Raw genomic sequence first — 23938 nt, forward strand, 5'->3', positions numbered from 1 at the left:
GCAAACAACAACCACAACTGAACCAACATCTTCAACCACAAATGAACCAACAACCACAATTGAGGCAACAACAACCACAATTCAACCACCAAAAAACATAATTGGGCCAACTACTTCAACCATAAATGAACCAACGACTACAACTGAAGTAACAACAACCACAACTGAGCCAACAACAACCACAATGGAGGCAACAACTTCAACCACAAATGAACTAACGACTACAACAGAGGCAACAACAACAACAACAATTGAACCAACAACAACCACAATTGAGGCAACAACTTCAACCACAAATGAGCCAATATCTTCAACCACAGATGAACCAACAACTATAACCGAGGCAACAACAACCACAATTGAGGCAACAACAACTACATTTGAACCAACAACAACCACAATTGCACCAACTACTTCAACCACAAATGATCCAACAACTACAACTGAGGCAACAACAACAATTGAATCTACAAAAACCACAATTGAACAAACAGAAACCAGAAATGAGGCAACAACAACCAGAAATGAACCAACAACTACAACTGTGGCAACAACAACAACTTCATCCACAATTGACGCAACTTCAACAACAAATAAAGCAACGACAACCACAATCGAGTCAACAACAACCACATCAGAACCAACAACAACCACATTTGAGGCAACAACAACCACAATTGGGGCAACAACTTCAACCACAATTGAACCAACAATGTCCACCACTAATGCACCAACAACAACCACAGTTGAGGCCATAATTGAGGCAACAAATAAAGCTACAATTGATGCAACAACTTCAACCACAATTGAAGCAAGTTCTTCAACAATAAATGAAGCAATAACAACCACAATTGAGGCAACAACAACTACAACCACAGTTATTCTAGCCCCAACCACAAGAACGACAATTACCTCAGCACCTGCCACATCAACCAGAACTTCGTCAGCCCGTACTACAACAATCAGAACTACCCCAGCACCTACCACAAGCACTACAACTACTCCAGCCCCTACTACAACTACAACAATTCCCACCACAACAACCACCACGACTACAACTAGACCACCATCTCGTCCAGCTCCTACATTTGAGATTCGGGTTGTCCTTTTCATAGTATTTGAGTCAGCGCTTACCAATCCACAGAGTCCAGAGTTCCAGCAACAAGCAGTTGTGGTAGAAAATGCAGTAAGTACTCTTTTGTACCACATGACAAATTCAAGTTATTGGTCTGCAGCCATTGGCTAAGAAATGACAGAGTACACATTTACATACTGTAGATTGTGTATTAGTAAACATGCAATTCATATCTGTGTGGGTCTTCAAAAAAAGGTTACATTTAAGGATGAATCTGGAAGAGTATTTTCTATTTGGTAAATCAGCCATTATAATAACACTCTGCCACTCCAGGGTTAAGCTCTCCTATTTTTTTAAAAGGGAATGGATTGGAGATGGAACTCTTATTGGTTTACTGTATGTTATGCCCAAAACACATCATTGATTAACTATTAGACTCAGTGCAACCCTTTTGAATCATGCATCAGACACTTGTACTTGCACCAAATGCACCACTGTGTGCTAACGAGGGGACCTCTATTTGAAAGCCAGGCCATGCACCTGGAAACCACAGTAACACAATGAAAATAAATTAAACAATATTGAAATTCATAATTAGATACTGACCATATTATGATGGTGCAAATAATTAAAAACAAAACAAATGAAAAAATAATTCTGTCTGTGTTTCTGTGCAGTGTGATTTCATCTATCGACGACGCTTTGGATTTCTGTTTGTGCGGACCATTGTGAGAGCATTCAGGTAAATCTCCCTAATATATTGTATCACAGTGAAAAAGCAAGATATATTTTGAGACTAAGACAAATGCTTTGGCAATGTTACAGGCTGGCTACTAGATACCGAGCGGACACCATTGAATCAGAAGTTGAGACAGATATTGACGTTGTGTTCAACGAGACTTCAATTGAGCCCCTACCTACAAGCTCTGTTGTTATTGAAGCCCTGGCTATCGCCATAAATGACTTAAATTCAGGCTTCAATATTTCTGTGGTGCCTGGATCCATCTTTGTGAGAAGTAAGAAAATGTTTGTTTCAGAAACTAGTAATAGTGATCAAACGTGAATTAACATAAGAATAATGAATAAGTCACATATTTAGTGCAGTAAACAGTACTATCTCTTCACAAATGTTTGTGTGTGTGTGTGTTTCCTAGGTGAACCCAAATCAGCAGCCATTGTCCAGTTCCGTACCAATGACACATTTATTGCTGACCTTTTGAATTCTTCTTCGGTTGCCTTCAGTAAAAGATCCTCACTGATCAAAACAGAGGTACAGTAGCCTATATTTCATGTGTTATAGCTGCTGACTGCTTTGATCAAACAATTGATTGTGGACTTTTCTCCATTTCTTTCAATCTATGTAGCTAGAGCCATTTTTCTTTGAAGACTATCAGCCAGATTTCATCAGCCTCACACCAACAAGCTTCAGGTGACTGCCACCTGCAAACTGTAACAAGTATAGATAATTGTGTGTGTGTTTATGTGTGTATGCTTTTGAGAGAGTGAGTGTGTGTGTGTGATGGGATAATGTTAATAGCTGCTCAGGTTACACATGTATTCTAATCTTGCTTCTTGCTATGCTACTGCATTTCCCCTTCACCAGCAAAGGATCAATTATTCATGAGACGAACATGACCATAACCTCTGATGCAACGTTCCCCAATGATACACAGATTATAGCCACCCTGACTAGAGCTGCCTTGAGTGGAAACTTGTCATTTACCATCATCTTCATTGACAGCACAGGTAAACTGATTTGTTTAATATACTTAGTGAGCTCACAATATATTGTATAAATAATGCATTGCACATTGTGTACTCCATTCTCTGTATTGTAAGTCAGCGTAGCATCAAAATAAGTTTGAAAATAGTATCTTAGGGTAAAAAAACACCTGTGTTTGCATAAACGGCTAATATGGAATTGCATTTCAACTTGCTTCTATCTTGAGTCTGTTCTAACTTCCTCTTTTTATGTATTCCCCAATTCCCATGCACACACACACACACACACACACACACACACACAGCCATGTCAGCAGGTGAAGTCAGCAGCAGTGTTAACCTCCTGAGTGCCTGTGGACTTACCATCATATCGCTCCTTGTGGCTCAGCCCTGGTAGACACAGAAATCTCTCACATTTGACCTCGCCCAAGTGGAGTATCAACATAAAGAGAGAATGTTTCGTGGATCTAATTCCACCTCCAAAAGAGATACAATGAATTATGAGTATTGTCTCTGTGAAGAGGACACACATTATATATGTAAGGGATAACGTCCGCCGAGGTGTCCTGTTATCCGGATTTAATGGACGAGGGCAAGAGGCAAAGAACTCCCCGACGCGCTGTGGAGGGGGGTTGCCTCCACCCAAGTCCATTAAAGGAACCGTATGTAAGATTGTGGCCAAAACTGGTACTGCAATCACTTTCAAATTACTGTAAAGCGGTGCATCACCTCCCCCTCCCCCTCCCCCCTGACTGGCAGAGCTAGCAATCCGGATGCCGAAACACTGCTGACTTCGTGATTAGTAGATAGGTGGAGGGTGGCACATCAGGCCAAAACACAACATGACAACATCAACATCAGTTGAGGGCTGCAACTTCACTTTTTAAATAACAATATCCTGGCCGGACTACTGTTGTCAGTGATATAAGTATTTGAAATGAACATGATTTCTTAATGTCTAGTGACATATCAGGGCCATTTTATGATTAATTGAAATACATTTCTTACATACAGTTCCTTTAATTCCATGTAACAGGACACCTAGAAGGACGTTATCCCACTTATTACCCAGTTGCCACTGTAGGCAATAGTCATGCCTTTATAGCATGCAAAGGAAACACGCGGTTCCGTTTAAAAAGAAGCCGACTTGTTCAGTTTGTTTTACAACTTTCTTTTGCCCTATAACAGCGATAGCATGGACGGTTAACTTGTTTACAGTTGATTCTATTGTTCTGAAGCCTGCTTCCAGGCTCAACCATCGTCCTACTGTTACCATTCATAAGCATTGATATGTGTTGGATTCACAATCGTTTTGCGTTGTGTTTTAGTTCTGATGTCTGTATTGAATATGGTCAATAAAGCTTGACGGCTGGATCAGGATCAGTGATCAAAAGAATTTATTGTAGATGGTACAACACTCACTAACCGAGCACAGGCTAAGTCTCAAACAGTAAAACTGCACAGAGTCTAACAGGTGTGGTAGTTAGTAGAAGCGGACCGCTGCTGAATGGTGATTAAACTTTTTTTTTTTTTTTTACCAGATCTACTTCATAGGTGTCCTGTTATTCAGAATTAATAGCCACCCCATCAGCCAATCAGAAAAGATTATTTTTTCTCTTTGGGTGATAAGCTATCTTAAATGATGGAGACCTGTGCTGTACAATGATTGATAGACTGAATGTTTTTTCCTTGTCTTGAAAAAGCTAGCTAGCTAAATAGCAAATATTTAAAATTGCCTAAGTGGGGGATCCTGAAAGGTGTCCCACTGACTTTTCTTGCAATAACCACCCAGTAAGCATGTGCACTAAAGCTGTCATTTGTTATGAAGAAAGAATAAAGAATCAACAGGCTTGTACATGCACAAGTGTTAATCAGTAATCATTATGTGTAATCATGTAAAATCAGAATTCACTCTGAGCATTTCTGTATAATGCAATATTATGGTTGAACAACTCTATAAATATGTAATAAATTATTATTTAAGCTTGAAAATGTATTTCTTCAATGTCTCATTTAATCTTCAAATGGATGTTGTAGCATGTGGGGGAGACTCCAATCTCATTTAGAATTGTGTGTTCCTATGGGCTATTTGCTCAGTTTCTGTTTGTGATTCCTGATTCAATATCAAAGATATTAGATATTCATTAGTACAGCCGTTTAGTACAGGGGTTCCCAAACCTTTCCATGACAAGGCCCCCCAAATACCACTAGGTTCTGGCCAAGGACCCCCAAATACCACTAGGTTCTGGCCAAGGCCCCCCAAATACCACTAGGTTCTGGCCAAGGACCCCCAAATACCACTAGGTTCTGGCCAAGGACCCCCTTGATGTGTTATTAAATATAATAATAGACAATACTACGGCAAATGTAAAAATACATTAAGCTAATCCTAATAATTATTTTAGCCACAAGCACTTCGCGATGGAGCATACAGTGTGTAAAAATTGCATTTAGATAGATAGATAGATAGATAGAGAGATAGATAGATAGATAGATACTTTATTTATCCCCAGGGGAAATTCAAGGTCTCTGAAGCATACAGACATCCCACACACATTCACTAACAGCAGAAAACAGTAATTAAAAGTATATAATATAAAAAAAACACAACTAAGCAATGAGGACAGTAGAAGATAAAGAATATACTAAATATACTAAAATACAAATTATATTAAATAACACTTAATCTAAATCAATTCTAAAAACAGTATCCACTGGCTCTTGCAATGACTGATTCTATGTGCATAGTAAGGTAAGGTAAGGTGCTCTGTGTGAGTGAGTGTCATGGTGATGGTGCAGATGATAAGTCCAACAGTGCAACAGTGCAACAGTGCAAGAATAAAGTCTAGAGACCAGCATAAAATAAATATGGACATATCAGCGAGTAGGCAAGGTAATATAAAAAAAACTATAGACAAAACTATATCTATATCTAGAAAAGGTATAAGTGTGGCCACAATTCGGCTGTGGCATGGAGGGAGGGGTTATGCATATGTGTTAATATAGCACGCAAACAGTGAGGCAGTAAGACAGTGGTAAAAGTGGCTAGTGGACAGACAGTATCCAAACATGGAGGGGGTAAAGAGGCAGACAGACTATGCGGAGAAGTCTATCTCTCCTCTTCCCTTATGTGAAGCGTTAAACATTTGGGGCTTTCTGCTATATGAGCGTTATCACTCTACTATTATTCCCAGTCATTATCATGGAAAATATAATGTTCAGATATGTGACAAATTATTATTATTATGGGATTGTATAACAACCCTCATAGTAATATATTTTACATTTTTTTACATCAAATGTATTTATTTGTTGCTTTTATTTTTCCTTTCAACTTGCTGAGGCCCCCCTGGCACCCCCTCACAGCCCCCACTTTGAAAACCACTGGTTTAGTAAACCAAAAGGAGGCTATGGGGTACACTGACTATATCATTAATGAGTTTTTGCCACCCACTGGCGGATACAATCCTAAGGTTTGTAAGCTCTAAGCCATGTTGTTGCTAATGCAAACAACAGTCTAGCTAAAAACTCCTCTGATTAACCTGTTAATAAAACCCAGGGGGGAATTATCCTTTGTGAAATAATCGGTTATTTATGAACTGTCCAGTAGGTGGCACTCCAACACTATATTTGATGTTCAATGTTAAATATGTATAAAACAAGACCCCAACATAGTTGGTAACATTATTTATTATGTATTACTGTAAGTTAAAACAGACATGGAATGGAGACTTACCAGACTGTGATGCAAACCACCACCTACGTGTGCTGTGCATGCCAGTTGTCTTATTTCATTCAATAAGTGTCCAATATTTTATCAGAAATTGATCAATGATTATGGCTGGGCTTGCTTATATAATATGTATTGGATCACCTCTGAACTTTAACTATTAAATGAGCTTCTCCTAGATATTAACTATGTCTATGCCTTTGACATGCATTGATCATTTTCCAATAAGCACTATAGCCCTAAAGTGTCATAAAGGAATGTCCTAGGGTGTGGTAAGAGATGTTCTTTGTTTGCATATGTGTGTGTGTGTGTGTGTGTGTGTGTGTGTGTGTACATGTATGTGTTGGCCGGGGGGGGGGGGGGGGTGAGTCTTCTCATTACCTCCCATTAACATAAAATGTTGCTTTCAACGTCACATTACCACACCTACGTATGTAGTATACCTCTCAAAACAGAATAATTTCACAGATACATCACAAACATATGAGCAGAACTTCAAGGATTTAACCATCACAAGAAATGAAAACAGAGCTGGTTGAGCAGCTTTGACTTCTACCAACTGCATACTAGGTTTAGGTGAGTGAGACTTTCAAAACAGAAATATGAATGCTCACTTTTTTGTGCTTAGAAAAATTATTTGTAACACTTCACATGTTCGCATGTTAGCCACTAATACCTAATTAAAGCCTGTATTAGTGACTTGTAAGGCATGTGTTAGGCAACATTAATAATTTGTTAGGCATGTATTCACAAATGTTCTTGTTCATGGCGAATTAGGCCTTTATTCTTGATATAATCTTACTAATGACCCAGTAAGCCTTGATGTCTACTTACTAATTAGTAGTAAGTACCAAAAGAGAATATGTATAACCCACTAGTATACTGTCTTTATAACTTCCAAATAGTGGGAGAATGCAGGATAAGCAAGTATATGGATCAACCTCGCTCGACTTCACTGCCCAGGTTGCTGTGTAATGGGGTAAAGAATGTCTGTATTGACCAGGGGTTATAGGCTCTAGACTGTAAGACTATATAATATGGAATCATTTCTTGACTAGTAAGTACATACTGGATAGGTATTACTGATGATAATGTGCCTGCTGCTAAGGAACCAGTTTCCACTTAAGAATGGGAGCCAATCTCCCAGTTGCTAAGTGCTGTTTGACATAGCAACCTGGGCAGTGAAATACAGCAATACAGCAGAGGTTGAGCCATATACTTGCTTATTCTACAACTGTTCTCCCACTATTCGGGATTTAACCAGACAGTATACTAATGGATTATACATATTCTCTTTTGGTACTTACTACTAATTACTAAGTAGAGATCAAGGCTTACTAGTGGCTTATGTTGAGGATTCATTCATCTCATTATGCATGTCTTTCCAATTAATATTAAAGCCAGACGAGAATATACTATTACAATAGTTGGCCTATCATAGTTAACAGATATTAACTAGACTATAAGATTATTTTTGCCATTATTACACAGTAGGGTATCCCATTAGGACTCCATTAAACGCGAATCAGCCAACTCATAATTAAATATGTAATATCACATATGTTTTGCTCCAATCGTATTAGTCTAGGCCAGTGTTTCTCAAAGTGTGGACCGGGGACCACTGGTGGTCCGCAAGCTATCCCAAGTGGTCCGCAAACAGACATGGTAAAATACAATATAGATGTGTTGTTTGCAATATTGAACCAACTTGTATGTAAATCCACAGTTCTGCAACACTGTCTATGTAAGATATGCCAGTTTAAGTCATACAGTGGGCATCGCTTTCAAATGAACACTTCATTCGCGCATTACGCGGCGTGAAGCTGCGTGAAGCTTTAGTACCACTTTCAGCCACTGTGCGTCGCTCTGCCACTGTACATCGCTCTGCCTGCCGTCCCTTACATAATTGTTGCCGAGAGTAATCCCAGCCTACGAATTCAATAACAAAATAAATCAGGCATAATTAAACATTACCTCGATTTAGGCTACTTGGGTATGGCTTAAGGCTTGACTACACGAAAATCGAAATTTGCTGTCTACATTATTGTCAGTGTTGGGGTTAACGCAACTACGCAAATCAAAACAGTGGTGTGATAATTGAGCCAGTAGAGAAATAACTGTTCAGAATTAATATGTAGCCTTGGGTAGGCTTCTGCAGAAAACAATGTTGTTGCCGATTTAATACTATCTGGCTACGTTTTTAACAGGCTACGCAATAGAGGCTTAGACAACTATGACCCACGTTTTGGTTTCGTAAATTAATTTGGCCTACTTCTTGACTGCAATGTAGTCAATTGACTGCTTGACATGTCATTTTTATTTTTCTGTACAATAAACAATTACATCTGCTTTATGCCGCAGAATTACATTCATATTTGGCTGACTGCAGACGCGCCACTTCCCTCCCCATATTCCAAGATTAAGATAGTATGAAGTGCTTTTTGTAAAAAAATAGTTAAAACGAATAGCTATTTGCAATTTGACAAAACACTGGTCCTCATTTTGCGAATGCGAGGACGATATGAGCCTGTTGCATTTAGTTAGATGTCCGAGTCACGCATAATGTTTGAAAACCACTGGCTCGTAATCACAATAATTTAACACACGACAGTTGGATAACCTACTTCATCATGTCCCCATGCCTACATTTTTGTGAGTAACATAGAGATCGTTAAAAACAATAAAGTATGGCTCTCCGTTTGGGACATCGAAAACTTATATTTTTAATAGACTACCGTCGAAGATGCTTACTTGCAAAAGCCTCGGGATAACACGTTATCTCCACTATCATCAGTCATGCCCCTTGATCAAAGTGGGGAATGAAATAAAAGTTTGAGAACCACTGGCTTAACAAGTTACCTACAGTCCAGAACACAGAATCTGTAATATTCTGATGATCGGCGATGATATCGGCAAATGTTTGTTTTCCAAAGTAAGAATTTCACTTCACCATGCACCTTCGACAATACCTGGCCTACCTGGTATCATTACAAACATTATTCTGTGTCCTAAAACTGGCATATTTTATGGCATTGTGTCATGTAAGTTCGTTGCAAAATCTAGAGAAATGTGTGAGGTGGTCAGCGGGGGACAATTGAGACACACATTGGATTGTTTTATTACTTGAACACTCCACACTATCCACAGCTGTGGTAGGCCTATCAGGGGCAGGAGGATTACTGTCAGCGCAGGCTTTATATAAAATTCTTCAACAGAAGGCCTCGAATGTTGTCTTGTTTGTGGAGCGCTTTGCTTCGCTTCTGTAATTTCGGCTTCATTGAAGATGAGGGCTTCCCTCAATGACCCTCCGAGAATAAATAAAGGTTGAATGAATGAATTAATGCAGGCTTGCCCAAAATAAAGGCATGTGGTTTGCGCAGCCTACAGTAAATAACAGACCCGCCAGAATGTGCGTTATGATGCTTATTTACGAGCAAGATGTTTTGGTACCCTACGCACACTGCATGTTCTTAAATAACAATGATCATCAGTAATATTCGACCATTAATTTGGGTAAATGGGCAAGCAAGACCACCTTGATTGGCTGATTGGCTGATGATTGTAACGCGGGCATGATTCCAAACACCTCCCTTACGATGATGAGTGACAGGTCTCAGAATGCGTGCGCTACACAAGGACGGAAGATGATGAATAACTGGGGTCGTAGGCTATTCACAAAGGCTTTTATCTTACTACTAGGAGTAGGCTACTCCTAAATCGCACTTAAAGATTTTAGATTGGAGTTTTCTCTTAAAAGTTATTCACAAAGCCTTTCAGACAACTCCTAAACTAGGAGTGAGTCTTCGTGGCTATGGGTGACGTCATTACTCATGCACGAGCTTGACTGAAGAAGTGACCACCTTGATTGGCTGACGATTGTAACGCGGGAATTCCAAACACCTCTCTTCCGATGATGACTGACAGGTGACAGGTCGGAGAATGCGTGCGCTACACAAGTAGTGCGAAGGACGGAAGATGATTAATAACTGAATAAAAAGGCCTAGCCTAAATGAATAAAGAGTAAGGCAAAACAAATAGCTTAGTAGCCTAATGAAACATGGGCCTATGGATTGATGCAGTAGCCTACCTTTGCAACATTATTAAATGTATCTGTCACCATATCCCTAGGCTACGTTTGCAAAGAGAACATTTTAATTTGATTCACAATGAAACGTTACATTTCATCAGTGGTGGAGGAAGTACTGAATCTCAGTACTTAAGTAAAAGTACAAATACACAGAGAAATATTTACTTTAGTAAAAGTAAAAGTACCACAATGACAACCCTACTTAAGTAAAAGTAAAAAGTACCTGCTTTTAAATGTACTTTAAGTATTAAAAGTAAAAGTATTTGCATAATGATTTATTCTCTTAATATCTATATTCTAAAAGAAAGATTAGTATGGGCTGTGGCATTTTAATTAAGCTAGTTTTAGGTTATACTCGACTAGATTTAAGCTAATGCAATTGTGCTTACCATCTGTGGCCCAGTTTACATTCTGACCTAAAATTCTAGAGACTGTAGGCCTAATTCTGGTTATCTACTAGGGTGATCTGCTGAGTAAAATATCATTCAGCAAAACATGAGAGCCTGAAGTTTAACGGGGTAGACAAGGGAAACGTCGGCTGGATCGTAATGCCAATTCTGCTGATTGAACAGAAAAGTTGCTGAGAAAGGTGTTATGATTAGGTTCAGTTTCACTTGCGCAGACGCACATAGACATTGAATGAGCGCTCACATTTCTACCCCCCAATTGTAGGCTATGCCTCTTTATTTGATCACACACAATTAAGAAATATTTCCTAATCTGGAAAATGCTACGTTTTTTTCGGCCAGCGGTTCTATAATAGTCTACCATTCATTTGTGCCGCAAATGATCAGACGTGTGACAGAAGCATGGACATAGCCTGTAACTTCGCTGATCCGCGGATAGCAATCTCATCGCAGAGGAGGCCCTAACGCTTCAGATAACAGACAGAGAAAGGCACAGAACACAGTTGCATGTCCAGTGTAGCCATGGGTCTGGTGAATATAGCCTACCGAATGCAGATGGCTACAAGCTCACGCTTTGCCTGGTCTAGACTAGAAGCTTATGTTTTAAAGATTTAAAAGCTGGGCACGTACTGTAGCGCTCCAGAACCTGTGGTAGCAACCCCGCCGCCTGGTAAAACAAACGTGTTTGTCAGAGAGAAAAAAAATCATAAAATGTATCGTAAAAAGGAACGATGGTGTTGTAGAAATGTAGCGGAGTAAAAGTACAGATAATTGCTGTAAAATGTAACGAAGTAAAAGTCAAAAGTATGCACTATAAATTCTACTTAAGTAAAGTACAAATACGTGGAAAATTTACTTAAGTACAGTAACGAAGTATTTGTACTTCGTTACATTCCACCACTGCATTTCATTTACATGTTAACAATGAGTAGTTTTGGTTGTTGTTGGTGGCGTTATTGCATCCCTTTTATGAATGCAAAATTGTTCCCTTGCGATTGGAAGCTCCTGTTGCGCATAGGCTATTTCAAAACATTGCAACGTAAAATGCCACAAAAAAGCTGTTTATGAATAGGTCTTAGTGAGTTAGGAGTCCTCTCGACTTAAGCTGTCCCAGACTTAGGTGCTACATTTAGGTCTAAAATGCTTCGTGAATTACTTTTTGTGAAAAAATTAGGAGTCCTGAAGTTAGGAGTGACACGCCCATTATTTTTAGGAGTTGCTCCTAAATTCGCCAGTTAGGAGCTACTTTTAGCCTTAAAATTATTTGTGAATACGGCCCCTGAATAAAAAGGCCTAGCCTAAATGAATCAAGGCAAAACAAATAGCCTAGTAGCCCAATGAAACATACGGATTGATGTAGTATCTTTGTAACATTATTAAATTATTCTGTTACTATGCCTACGTTTGCAAAAGAGAACATTTTAATTTGATTCACACTAATGTTACATTTAATTTACATGTTGACAATGATTAGCCTAGTTTTGGTTGTTGTTGGCGGCGTTATTTCATGTTAGTTATGCCTACAATGCAAAATTGCTTCCTCGCGATTGGAAGCTCCTGTAGCTGCATAGGATTTCAAAACCGCAGGTTTGTGAATAGGTCTGTGAGTAAGGAGTCATCTTGACTTCTTTTAAGCTGTCAGAGGTGGGAAGGTGTGATTTTTTGGGGGAAGGGCCGGATTAACTGGGCACAATTGTCTGATGGCCCCCCTTCCCCCCAGCCAACGTGAATCGGGTGGTTAGTTAATAGGCCTATCGTGAAGATTTTTCCTGCCATCTAAGGCACGAGCGCATCTGTGAGGCCAAGCCTCACCAAGTAGCTCGTTTGTTTACAACTAACATTCCATTTAATTAAACTGCTTTATAGGCTATGCCGAAATAGTTTTCAACATTTTGAATATTAGTGTCGGGTGAATTGAAATGTTCTCAAAGTAGCCTTATGGCTGAAAGCTGCTTGGGACCCCCCGTCAAGCAATATAACCATACAAACGCGCTTCCTGCACTCATTGTTTCAAAAGGAGTAATTTTGGCTTTGTCAGAACTGAAGAGCTGTGGACGGCACGGCACGGTATGCCCAATGAAAATAAATTAACGCAACGCAACACAACACAACACAGACCCCGCTTCTCTCGCGTCAGTCACTGACATGAACGAAACACAGAACCCGCTTCTCTCACGGCAGTCACTGACAGTAACCTAGAATAAATGCATGGGGAAAAACACTTCCCCATGACAAAGACATCGTAAAACACTGAAAGTTAATATTTTGTCACTAGCAACATTCATCTGTCCTTTGTCAAATGTATTATGTTCCAAGTAGGGGAGACAGGGTATGGTTGTAACATGGGGGGAGTTGTAACATCACCAATTCCACCAATCAGGGATAAGATATGAGCCATGTGACAGTTTCTGACTCATCAGACTTCCTTAACGATCACACATGGACATTTTCAAGTTGTTAGTGCCATTTATCCCAGAGTAAGGAGAAAAATTCAACATCTGAGGTAAGAAAGCAACTTTTTTTTTTTAGATTTATTTTTTTCTAGTGCTTTTACCATTGTAGATACAGTTGTATGAGTTACATCAGGTCAAACTATAGTTTCTCTAGTAAAGAATGGTGTAGCTCTCTCTTGCTAATGTCAAAGCACCATGCTAATACAGCTAGCTAAACAATGGATGACAGTGGTGGGGTAGGTTGTAACACATTTTTTGAATATGTTACAACCTGTGGAATGGGGCTAGTAGACCCATTTAATGTCTGTTTAATTTCATCTTTGTGTGTGTGACTGTTCAGCCCTCTCTCTCTTTCCATGAGAGACACAAATACATACACACACAAAAGTATAAACGTTGTGGTTTTTATATTTGGTTTAAAACGTTAATATGATCTCCATTCTCTATGTGAAGAACGGATTGTATGGTATACAATATGTTGGTGAATCTATTTTCACACCCTGTGTACCCTGTTTATGCAATAAATCAGTATATCAAATGGAATTCCATTTTTTTTCTGCATTTATTTTTACCTGTTACAATCTACCCCAATAGGTGTTACAATCTACCCCAGTAGTGGGGTAGGTTGTAACAAAGGTACACACTGTATTTGTCATAATCTCACAAATTCTGTAATATAGTTGAAGAGATTTAAATGGTTGCCACTTGTAGTAGACAAATGTGGGTACTTTGCCAAAAAGTTCCAGAACTGTAGCTTTAAAAGAAATGGTAGTTTTAGGTGCTGAAGAAAAATGTGTTACAACCATACCCGGTCTCCCCTACCCTATGCGTAATTCTGCTTCATAAAGTTGAACAAATACATTTGCTTATTTCACAGAAAAATATAAATAGCCAGTCTACAGTGCAGAGTTGGTAAGTTATGGTAGGCCAACCTGCAGTGAACATACAAACAGGGGAAATTATTTCTCTTGCAGCTGAGTAGCCTCAGGTGCGCACGTAGACATAAGGCCGAACATGCAAGCGCCAATGAATCGTGCTCTCACAACAATCGCGCCGTTAAACTTAAATAGGTTAACATCACTCTAAGTTCGCCTTCAAGCAAGGAAAACGATGATTTGAAGACATCTGTTTCGTTGGAAGGGCAAGGGGTAGCAACAGGGCAACACAGAGACAGGCCCGATGGCAGGGCTGTTATGAGAGTATTAAAATATGGGATATTCTACGGGAAAACATTAAAACGGCAAGACAGCGGGGAAAGTTAAAATACGTGATAAACACGGAAAAAGTTGGCATGCATTGTTTCGGTCCCCGTGCACAGGGATTTTTTTGTCATACTATTAATCACATATGATTATTTGTGAAATTGTGCAAACAGGCGCAACACATTTGAAAAGGAAGGACTGGTAGCATGCAAGCTCACGGGAAAGATTGATTTAAGAACGTTATCACAAAGTGTGTGGCTGTGGCGCGGGCGGAAGACAATTGGCAGGGGAGGGTCATGTCTTTTTTAACAATTCTGTCGGAGGGTCATTGAACAATTTCTAGCAGACAAGAGAGGGTCATGCAACTTCCAACTGAAGCACTCAAAATTCCTCCGGTGGCCCCTTCAATAAATAACGACCAGTCCCTAGATTGCTGCTGGGCTATATGTCTTGGTTCTGTTAACAACTCATTGTCAAATGCATAGCCTATCTCGCGGTTGCATCCATTACAAACAAACATGCACTGTGAACGTCTGGGATTGGGGAGAGCACTAAATGCTCTACTGAATAAGCACGAAGTCAAACCTTTAAATGAAAAACACTCTTTAATAATCCAAAAAAATAAACCGCTAATGAAGTAAACTTGACCATCAAAAATCGTTTATCGCTTGTAACTCCGTGATACCAGGACGTAACAGGAAGGCATTTGGCTGAGCAACGGAGGTTAATATGCTCCATGTTTTGTCCAAACTGTCTATCATCGTTGCACTCGGAGAAAACCGGAATGTTTCATTCGTCCCCGTTTCAATCGTCCCGGTTGTACCTACTCAAAACGCAGATAGAACCGTATTATTCTAAGGTAGCGAAATAGCGTTCAGCATGATTCATGCCCAATTAATTCCCCCTGTTAAAGTGTTCGCCTTTGTAGTTTGGTTTCGTGATAGCCTATGATAAACGGCTTATGGCCAAATATGTGAAAACGTTAAAATACAGTAGGCGACAAACCCGGAAAAAGTTGACAGTGATTTTTTCATAATCACTTTGGAGGGTCATAGAAAAATGTATTGCTGGCAAGGGAGGGTCACGTCTTTTTGGACTAATGCTCCCAAAGCTCCTCCGGTAGCCCCTTAAATAAATAACGAACAGTCCCTAATGAAGTAAACTTGTGACCATCAAAAATCGTTTATCGCCTGTAACTCCGTGATAACAGGACGTAACAGGAAGGCATTTGGCTGAGCAACGGAGGTTAATACTCTATATTTTGTCCAAATGATGTCTGTCTATCATCGTTGCACTCGGAGAAAACCAGAATGTTTAATTTGTCCTGCGTCTCTACGGCTGCAAACGGGATTCACTCGCAGTTAACCAAATATTTCTTTATTAGGGCAGAGCAGGCATATTTCTGGCTATTACATTATTTCTAAACCAGTCTGCTAAAGTCTGTAGTGAAGTCTGTGTAGGGTTTTCCAGGCTCCATTTCTTTTTACGAGACACCCTGCTCACTTGAGCCATCTACCGGTTGTTTGGGTTGTTGCAGCGTCTCACTGGAAAAATACAAATTAAAGTTGCGTGATACCGCGTGATCCCACGCGCGGACCGCGAGTGAAGCTGGCCAAATCGAAGCACTGCCCACTGTATGAATCCTCTGACACAATAAGCAAAGCGCAAAGACAATAAGCAAGGTGGTTCAGTGAGTAGGCCTATTGTGTAGGCTAATATACCATTGAAGTAGGTCTAATTTTTTTTTAGGTGGTTTGTGCGTTTCTTTTTTATTGGTTAGGTGGTCCTTCGTCTGAAAAACTTTGAGAAACACTGGTCTAGGCCCTACTACATAGATTAACAGCCTAGTTGGATATGATGGTACGACAATGTTTTCGTATATTTAATTGTTTGGAAGAGCAAAATAAATGCTAGGCCTACATATTATTCTTTAAAAAAAACTATTCAGATGTCCTATATTGAGATTTCAAAGGCTACTGTAATCTCGCCTGACCCATTCCATTTAAAGGTATTGTTCAACACTAGCCTCGGTGCCATTCCGAACTTAGTCCCGCCCATAACATTTGAGGTCGGGAAGTTCGGTCTGGCATTGTTCCATTGTGGTGGAAGTATGCTCGCCCTATATATCGGGCAGACCAATCAAATCAGGCTTTACAATGATGGATAGGTGAGCAACAGCACCTGATCTATCACGTCATCTGAGCACGCTTTGATTACGCTTATGTTTGAAACAAAAACGCTGTGGCTAGAAGGATACATGGCTTTTAAGACCCCATATGGAAAATTCATATTATAATATATCATATATAATGAGGTTGTATCACTGAAAACGATTATTTCTGAAAACTTTTGCCAAATTGAGATGTGGGAAAACTCGTGGTTTCACTTTCATCAAGGGAAAACATCGCTGTTGCATTGCGACATGTTCCCTCGCTCGTTTGAAATCTCCGATTGACCACCTGTTCGAGGGATTTGCGACAGCCTTTCCCAGCTGTTTAACATGTTTGTAGCATATCACTGTTCAACAGAATTATTTTTAAAAACGGAGGGGATATAGGAGAAGAAGGATGGTTCGTGTGTTTTCTTCCTACACCTCACGGTAAGCTATTTTGTTGCTCTGATTGGTTAGGTCTATCCAATTGAGGCATCCCCCCCCCCCTGTATCGGTTGAAACACGCCCCATAATTACGTCCCAATGGAGCAGTATCAGACTCATATTCTGACTAGAATTGAGTATGACTACGTCAGGCTAGTTCAACACTGCAATTGGTCAGCTTTAAAAAAAACCTTTCATTAGTTGAATACAACCTGGCTCGACCCACTTATTGCATTTCATCACACCTTCCTGCTGGTGATTCTCTCATTAAATACATCGTTGCCAAACTAATGTTAATTACATTTTTTTTGACCACAGGTCCTCCAACTTATAAAAATGTGGAAAAGAGCAGCTGCTATAACCATGATGATTTTTGGTGGGTTGCATAAGAAAATAATCATATTTGTTTTGAAGTAAAATAAACATATTTCCTTCTTTGTAATAACTACCTTCTAATTTTCCTAAAGTATCAACTACAATTGGAGCACCAACATCAACGACCAATATACCAACACAATCAACTACAACGGAACCAACCACAAATGAGGCAGCAACAACCACAATTGAACAAACAACAACCACAGATAAAGCAACAACAACTACAATTGAACTGACAACAACTACAATTGAGGCAAAAACAACCACAATTAATCCAACTACTTCAACCAAAAATAAACCAACAATAACCACAATCGAACCAACTTCCACTGTGGCAACAACAACCCCAATTGAGCCAACAACAACCACTTCCAAACCATCAACCACAACTGAGGTAACAACAACCAATATTGTGCCAACTACTTCAACCACAAATGAACCAACGACCACAACTGAGGCAACAACAACCACAATTGAACCAACAACCACCACTGAGGTAACAACAACCACAACTGATCCAACATCTTCAACCACAAATGAACCAACAACTACAACTGAGACAACAACTTCAACCAAAATTGTGCACACTACTTCAACTGAGGTAACAACAACCACAACTGAGCCAACAACTTCAACCACAAATGAACCAATGACTACAACAGAGGTAACAACAACCACAAATGAACCAACAACAAACACAATTGTGCCAACTACTTCAACCACAAATAAACCAACGACTACAATAGAGGCAAGAACAATAACAATTGAACCAACAACAACCACAATTAAGGCAACAACAACCACAAATGAACCAACAACAACCACAACTGGGCCAACTACTTCAACCACCAATGAACCAACAACTACAACAGAGGCAACAACAACAACAATTAAACCAACAACAACCACAATTGAGCTAACAACAACCAAAATTGCGCCAACTACTTCAACCACCAATGAATCAATGACTACAACAGAGGCAACAACAACAACAATTGAACCAACAACAACCATAATTGCAACTACTTCAACCACAAATGAACCAACAACTAAAACTGAGACAACAACTTCAATCACAAATGAACCAACAACTACAACTGAGGCAAAAACAACCAGAACTGAGCCAACAACAACCACAATTGTGCCAATTACTTCAACCACAAATGAACCAACAACTACAACTGAGGCAACAACAACCACAAATGAGGCAACAACAACCACATTTAAACCAACAACTACCACAATTGAACCAACAACCACCACTGAGGTAACAACAACCACAATTGAGCCAACATCTTCAACCACAAATGAACCAACAACTACAACTGAGACAACAACTTTAACCATAATTGTGCCAATTACTTCAACTGAGGTAACAACAACCACAACTGAGCCAACAACTTCAACCACAAATGAACCAACGACTACAACAGAGATAACAACAACCACAACTGAGCCAACAACAACTACAATTGTGCCAATTACTTCAATCACAAATGAACCAACAACTACAACTGTGGCAACAACAATTGATCCAAAAACAACCACAATTGAGGCAACAACTTCAACCACAAATGAACCAACAATCACAATTGAGGCAACAACAACCAAAATTGAGCCAATAACAACCACAATTGCACCAACTACTTCAACCACAAATGAACCAACGACTACAACAGAAGCAACAACAACAACAATTCAACAAACAACAACAACAATTGAACCAACAACAGCCACAATTGAACCAACAAAATCGACAATTGCGCCAACTACTTCAAACACAAATGAACTAACAACAACAACTGAGGCAACAACAACCACAATTGAGACAATAACTTCATCCACAAATGAACCAACGACTAAAACAGAGGCAACAACAACCACTATTGAACCAACAACCACAATTGCGCTAACAACTTCAACCACAACTCGGGCAACAACAACCACAATTGAACCAAAAACCACCACTGAGGTAATAACAACCACAATTGAGCCAACATCTTCAACCACAAATGAAAAAACAACTACAACTGAGACAACAACTTCAACCACAATTGTGCCAACTACTTCAACTGAGGTAACAACAACCACAACTGAGCCAACAACAACCACAATTGTGCCAATTACTGCAACCACAAATGAACCAACAACTACAACTGAGGCAACAACAACCACAATTGAGACAAACACAACCACAATTGAGGCAACAACAACATTTAAACCAACAACTACCACAATTGAACCAACAACCACCACTGAGGAAACAACAACCACAATAGAGCCAACATCTTCAACCACAAATGAACCAACAACTACAACTGAGACAACAACTTCAACCACAATTGAGCCAACTACTTCAACTGAGGTAACAACAACCACAATTGTGCCAACTACTGCAACCACAAATGAACCAACAACTACAACTGAGGCAACAACCACAATTGAGACAACCACCACAATTGAGGCAACAACAACCACATTTGAATCAAAAACAACTACAATTGTGGCAACTACTTCAACCGCAAATGAACCAATGACTAAAACAGAGGCAACAACATCAATTGAACCAAAAACAACCACAATTGAGGCAACAACTTCAACCACAAATGAACCAACAACCACAATTGAGGCAACAACAACCACATTTGAACAAACAACATCCACAATTGCACCAACTACTTCAAACACAAATGAACCTACAACTGAGGAAACAACAACCACAATTCAGACACCATCTCCAACCACAAATGAACCAACAACCACAATTGAGGCAACAACCACAATTGAGGCAACAACAACCTCATTTGAACAAACTACAATTGTGCCAACAACTTCAACCACAAATGAACCAACAATTACAACAACAACCACTATTGAACCAACAACAACCACAATTGCGCCAACAACTTCAACCACAACTGAGGCAACAACAACCACAATTGAACCAAAAACCACCACTGAGGTAAAAACAACCACAATTGAGCCAACATCTTCAACCACAAATGAACCAACAATTACAACTGAGACAACAACTTCAACCACAATTGTGCCAACTACTTCAACTGAGGTAACAACAACCACAACTGAGCCAACAACTTCAACCACAAATGAACCAACGACTACAACAGAGATAACAACAACCACAACTGAGCCAACAACAACTACAATTGTGCCAATTACTTCAATCACAAATGAACCAACAACTACAACTGTGGCAACAACAATTGATCCAAAAACAACCACAACTGAGCCAACAACAACCACAATTGTGCCAAGTACTTCAACAACAAATGAACCAACAACTACAAATGAGGCAACAACAACCACAATTGAGACAACAACAACCACAATTGGGGCAACAACAACCACTGAGGTAAAACCAACCACAATTGAGCCAACATCTTCAACCACAAATGAACCAACAACTACAACTGAGACAACAACTTCAACCACAATTGAGCTAACTACTTCAACTGAGGTAACAACAACCACAACTGAGCCAACAACTTTAACCACAAATGAACCAACGACTACAACAGAGGTAACAACAACCACAACCGAACCAACAACAACCACAATTGTACCAACTACTTCAACCACAAATGAACCAACGACTACAACAGAAGAAACAACAATTGAACCAACAGCAACCACATTTGAGGTAACAAAGACCACAAATGAACCAACACCAACCACACCTGGGCCAACTACAACCACAAATGAACTAACAACTACAACTAAGACAAATTCAATCACAAATGAACTAAAAACTACAACTGAGGTAACAACAACCACAACTGAGCCAACAACAACAACAATTGTGCCAATTACTTCAACCACAAATGAACCAACAACTACAACTGAGGCAACAACCACCACAATTGAACCAAAAACTACCACAATTGAGGCAACAACTTCAACCACAAATGAACCAACGACCACAATTGATGCAACAACAACAACATTTCAACAAACAACAACAACAATTGAACCAACAACAGCCACAATTGAACCAACAAAAACGACAATTGCGCCAAGTACTTCAACCACAAATGAACTATCAACGACAACTGAGGCAACAACAACCACAATTGAGCCAACTACTTCAACTGAGGTAACAACAACCACAACTGAACCAACAACAACCACAATTGTGCCAACTACATCAACCACAAATGAACCAACGACTACAACAGAGGCAACAACAACAATTGAACCAACAACAACCACAATTGAGGCAACAACAACCAAAAATGAACCAACAACAACCACAACTGAGCAAACAACTTCAACAACAAATGAACCAACAACCACAATAGAGCCAACATCTTCAACCACAAATGAACCAACAACTACAACTGAGACAACAACTTCAACCACAATTGGGCCAACTACTTCAACTGAGGTAACAACAACCACAATTGTGCCAACTATTGCAACCACAAATGAACCAACAACTACAACTGAGGCAACAACCACAATTAAGACAACCACCACAATTGAGGCAACAACAACCACATTTGATCCAACAACAACTACAATTGTGCCAACTACTTCAACCACAAATGAACCAATGACTACAACAGAGGCAACAACATTAATTGAACCAAAAACAACCACAATTGAGGCAACAACTTCATCCACAAATGAACCAACAACCACAATTGAGGCAACAACAACCACATTTGAACAAACAACATCCACAATTGCACCAACTACTTCAAACACAAATGAACCTACAACTGAGGCAACAACAACCACAATTCAGACAACATCTCCAACCACAAATGAACCAACAACCACAATTGAGGCAACAACCACAATTGAGGCAACAACAACCTCATTTGAACAAACAACAACTACAATTGCGCCAACAACTTCAACCACAACTGAGGCAACAACAACCACAATTGAAACAAAAAACACCACTGAGGTAATAACATCCACAATTGAGCCAACATCTTTAACCACAAATGAACCAACAACTACAAATGAGGCAACAACAACCACAATTGAGACAACAACAACCACAATTGGGGCAACAACAACCACATTTGAACCAACAACAACCACAATTGAACCAACAACCACCACTGAGGTAAAACCAACCACAATTGAGCCAACATCTTCAACCACAAATGAACCAACAACTACAACTGAGACAACAACTTCAACCACAATTGAGCTAACTACTTCAACTGAGGTAACAACAACCACAACTGAGCCAACAACTTTAACCACAAATGAACCAACGACTACAACAGAGGTAACAACAACCACAACCGAACCAACAACAACCACAATTGTACCAACTACTTCAACCACAAATGAACCAACGACTACAACAGAAGAAACAACAATTGAACCAACAGCAACCACATTTGAGGTAACAAAGACCACAAATGAACCAACACCAACCACACCTGGGCCAACTACAACCACAAATGAACTAACAACTACAACTAAGACAAATTCAATCACAAATGAACTAAAAACTACAACTGAGGTAACAACAACCACAACTGAGCCAACAACAACAACAATTGTGCCAATTACTTCAACCACAAATGAACCAACAACTACAACTGAGGCAACAACCACCACAATTGAACCAAAAACTACCACAATTGAGGCAACAACTTCAACCACAAATGAACCAACGACCACAATTGATGCAACAACAACCAAAATTGATCTAACAACAACCACAATTGTACCAACTACTTCAACCATAAATGAACCAACGAGTACAACAGAAGCAACAACAACAACATTTCAACAAACAACAACAACAATTGAACCAACAACAGCCACAATTGAACCAACAAAAACGACAATTGCGCCAAGTACTTCAACCACAAATGAACTATCAACGACAACTGAGGCAACAACAACCACAATTGAGCCAACTACTTCAACTGAGGTAACAACAACCACAACTGAACCAACAACAACCACAATTGTGCCAACTACATCAACCACAAATGAACCAACGACTACAACAGAGGCAACAACAACAATTGAACCAACAACAACCACAATTGAGGCAACAACAACCAAAAATGAACCAACAACAACCACAACTGAGCAAACAACTTCAACAACAAATGAACCAACAACCACAATAGAGCCAACATCTTCAACCACAAATGAACCAACAACTACAACTGAGACAACAACTTCAACCACAATTGGGCCAACTACTTCAACTGAGGTAACAACAACCACAATTGTGCCAACTATTGCAACCACAAATGAACCAACAACTACAACTGAGGCAACAACCAC

General features: G+C 39.6%; 1 protein-coding gene across 1 annotated transcript; it reads left to right on the plus strand.

Annotated features, from left to right (window-relative positions):
• Positions 1-669: 669 nt before the first annotated feature.
• Positions 670-22946, plus strand: LOC121690308 (mucin-5AC-like; the record flags this gene model as incomplete). The annotated part of the gene is made up of 9 exons (XM_042070794.1): positions 670-1186; positions 1753-1817; positions 1901-2091; positions 2230-2345; positions 2440-2504; positions 2679-2821; positions 17782-18044; positions 21657-22154; positions 22419-22946. Coding segments are annotated over exons 1-9 (2343 nt in total), but the record flags the coding sequence as incomplete, so codon positions are not given.
• Positions 22947-23938: the final 992 nt, after the last annotated feature.

Source organism: Alosa sapidissima, chromosome 18 (genome assembly GCF_018492685.1).
Source record: "Alosa sapidissima isolate fAloSap1 chromosome 18, fAloSap1.pri, whole genome shotgun sequence".
NCBI classification, from domain to species: domain Eukaryota; kingdom Metazoa; phylum Chordata; class Actinopteri; order Clupeiformes; family Clupeidae; genus Alosa; species Alosa sapidissima.